Raw genomic sequence first — 2089 nt, forward strand, 5'->3', positions numbered from 1 at the left:
ATTGGTGCGTCAGGAATCTTTTTTGATGTTTGCAATGCACTATCCCATTCAATTTCACTCTTGGAACGAAGAAAAGAACCCAACACTTTCAAAGCTAATGGTAAACCTTCACAATATTTAACTGCTTCCCATGATAGATTTTCATATCCCATTTTCGGATGGTCTTGATTGAATGCATTCAAGCTAAACAATGTAAGGGAGTCCTCAGAATTTAACACCTTCATCTCATATATTTCTTCATCTTCCCATTGAGCAAATACACTCTTGTCTGTAGCTGTGACAATGATCTTACTACCTGCACCAAACCATAGATGCTCCCAGCAAGGTATTTTAATTGCTTTGAACAACTCACATCATCAAGAACTATGAAAATTCTTCGACTGCGGAGCCTTTCCTTAGCATTGTGGATTTCTTGTGCTGTCTTTGCAATTATTTTCCTGCAACAACTCTGAGTAAAGTTCATTGCGTAATTCATATAGCGAATGTCCATATTTTTCTGATCTTTCTCTAACATCTTCCAAGAAGCAGGAACCTTCATACTGATAAGAGTATTTCTCGAATACAAATTTTGCTAGAGTGGTCTTTCCTATCCCACCCATGCCCCAAATTCCAATCATTCTTGTTTGGACTTCAAGGACTTCTCTTAGCGACGAATCTATAGCTTTAAGATTTCCGTCAATACCTACAAAACTTTTAATATCATTCGGTGGGTTGTGATCAATCAGCTTCTGCAAAACGTCTTTCACAATCTTTTTGAATGAGCTCAGACTCATCCCTACAATAGTTCAAAGGAAAATACATAAGGAGCAAATTATATTTCCTGCATACGGTATAACCAAATCAGCAATAAACAAAATTGAACTAAAAGTTAAACAATTATCGCACGCTATAATTCATCATCTGAATAGAGATTTCTCAATTTACAATTAAAAGTACATCGTTAGTTTTGTTACCTGCAGGAGCTGGAGACCCACCCAGATAAATTTGCTGCTTCAGTGAGAGCTTCCCTCCATTTCTGAACCTTCTTCGTGCTATTATTTTGTAACTTCTTTAATGCCTCACTGTAACTTCCAAGCTGCTTCCGCACATGTGATCGATCTATTTTATAGAACACAGGAACAGCAACCAGTCCATTTTCTTTACTGCACTCCATTATTTTCACAAGCTCTTCCAAGCACCACTTTGAAGAAGCATAGTTCTCCGAGAACACAACCACCGATACGAACGACTCTTCAATTGCTTGGTGGATCGAAGCAGAGATCTCATTTCCCTTCTGAACAGTAAAATCCACGAAGGTCTTTACCTGCTTTCGCGACAGAGCTTTACAAAGATGGGAAGTGAAACGTTGCGTGTGTCTTCGCCTCTGAAGCTCAGAAACACATCATACTTTGCAGCAGATAACAGGCTATTAAATCGGGTCGGATCAGAACAATCAATCCGCTCTGTTTTAACATCAACTGGCGGAGGCGGAAGAACAACAACTAAACTGTCGCCGTTGACTTTGGAGTTTTGTTTGACTGTCTTCTTGGTTTTTAGGGTTTCGGTGGAAGCGGGATTGCGATCCAAATTGAAATGGTTGCCAGGGAAGACGAAGAGCCTTATGCGAGCGATTTTAGGGGAATCTCTGTAGAGATTATCATACTCGAGCATCATGTTGTTCAGGTCGTTGTCACCGGTGACGGAGATGAGGGCATCGAGTTCATCGTTGGGGAGTAGGTACTTGAAGCAGATGTTGCGGCGACGTCAAAGAGGGCGGAAAGTTCGGCGAGCATGGCGATGAAGTCGATTCCACGGTTAACGTAGAGGATCTTGTTGAGGCCACCGACGTAGGAGATCTTGGTATCGTTAGGGCGGCGTTTGATCTCGCCTCCGTAGGTGCATAGAAACTTCGCGTCGTAGTTCTCCATGTTGTGATTTTTGTCTTTCTGCGTTTCCACTGTGCAATCTAGAATGCGCCTGTGGTGTGTTTGGTAAAGGAAATCTTTCAAATATTAAATAACCGCCTTTTTTTTTCTTTTTCCTTCAGCAATGAAGTTACCTGGAAGCTTCTCATATTGATTCGTGCTCTTTCTCTTTAATTTCTTTTCAT

General features: G+C 40.9%; 1 protein-coding gene across 1 annotated transcript; it reads right to left on the reverse strand.

Annotated features, from left to right (window-relative positions):
• Positions 1 to 560: 560 nt before the first annotated feature.
• Positions 561 to 1653, reverse strand: LOC112710171 (toll/interleukin-1 receptor-like protein). Its single transcript, XM_072201938.1, has 3 exons — positions 1453 to 1653; positions 954 to 1363; positions 561 to 775 (listed from the first exon to the last, which is right to left on the reverse strand). The coding sequence occupies exons 1-3, from the start codon at positions 1651 to 1653 to the stop codon at positions 718 to 720; spliced, it is 669 nt and encodes a 222-aa protein (XP_072058039.1). The 3' UTR covers positions 561 to 717.
• Between the last annotated feature and the right edge of the window lie 436 nt (positions 1654 to 2089).

Source organism: Arachis hypogaea, chromosome 9, assembly GCF_003086295.3.
Source record: "Arachis hypogaea cultivar Tifrunner chromosome 9, arahy.Tifrunner.gnm2.J5K5, whole genome shotgun sequence".
NCBI classification, from domain to species: domain Eukaryota; kingdom Viridiplantae; phylum Streptophyta; class Magnoliopsida; order Fabales; family Fabaceae; genus Arachis; species Arachis hypogaea.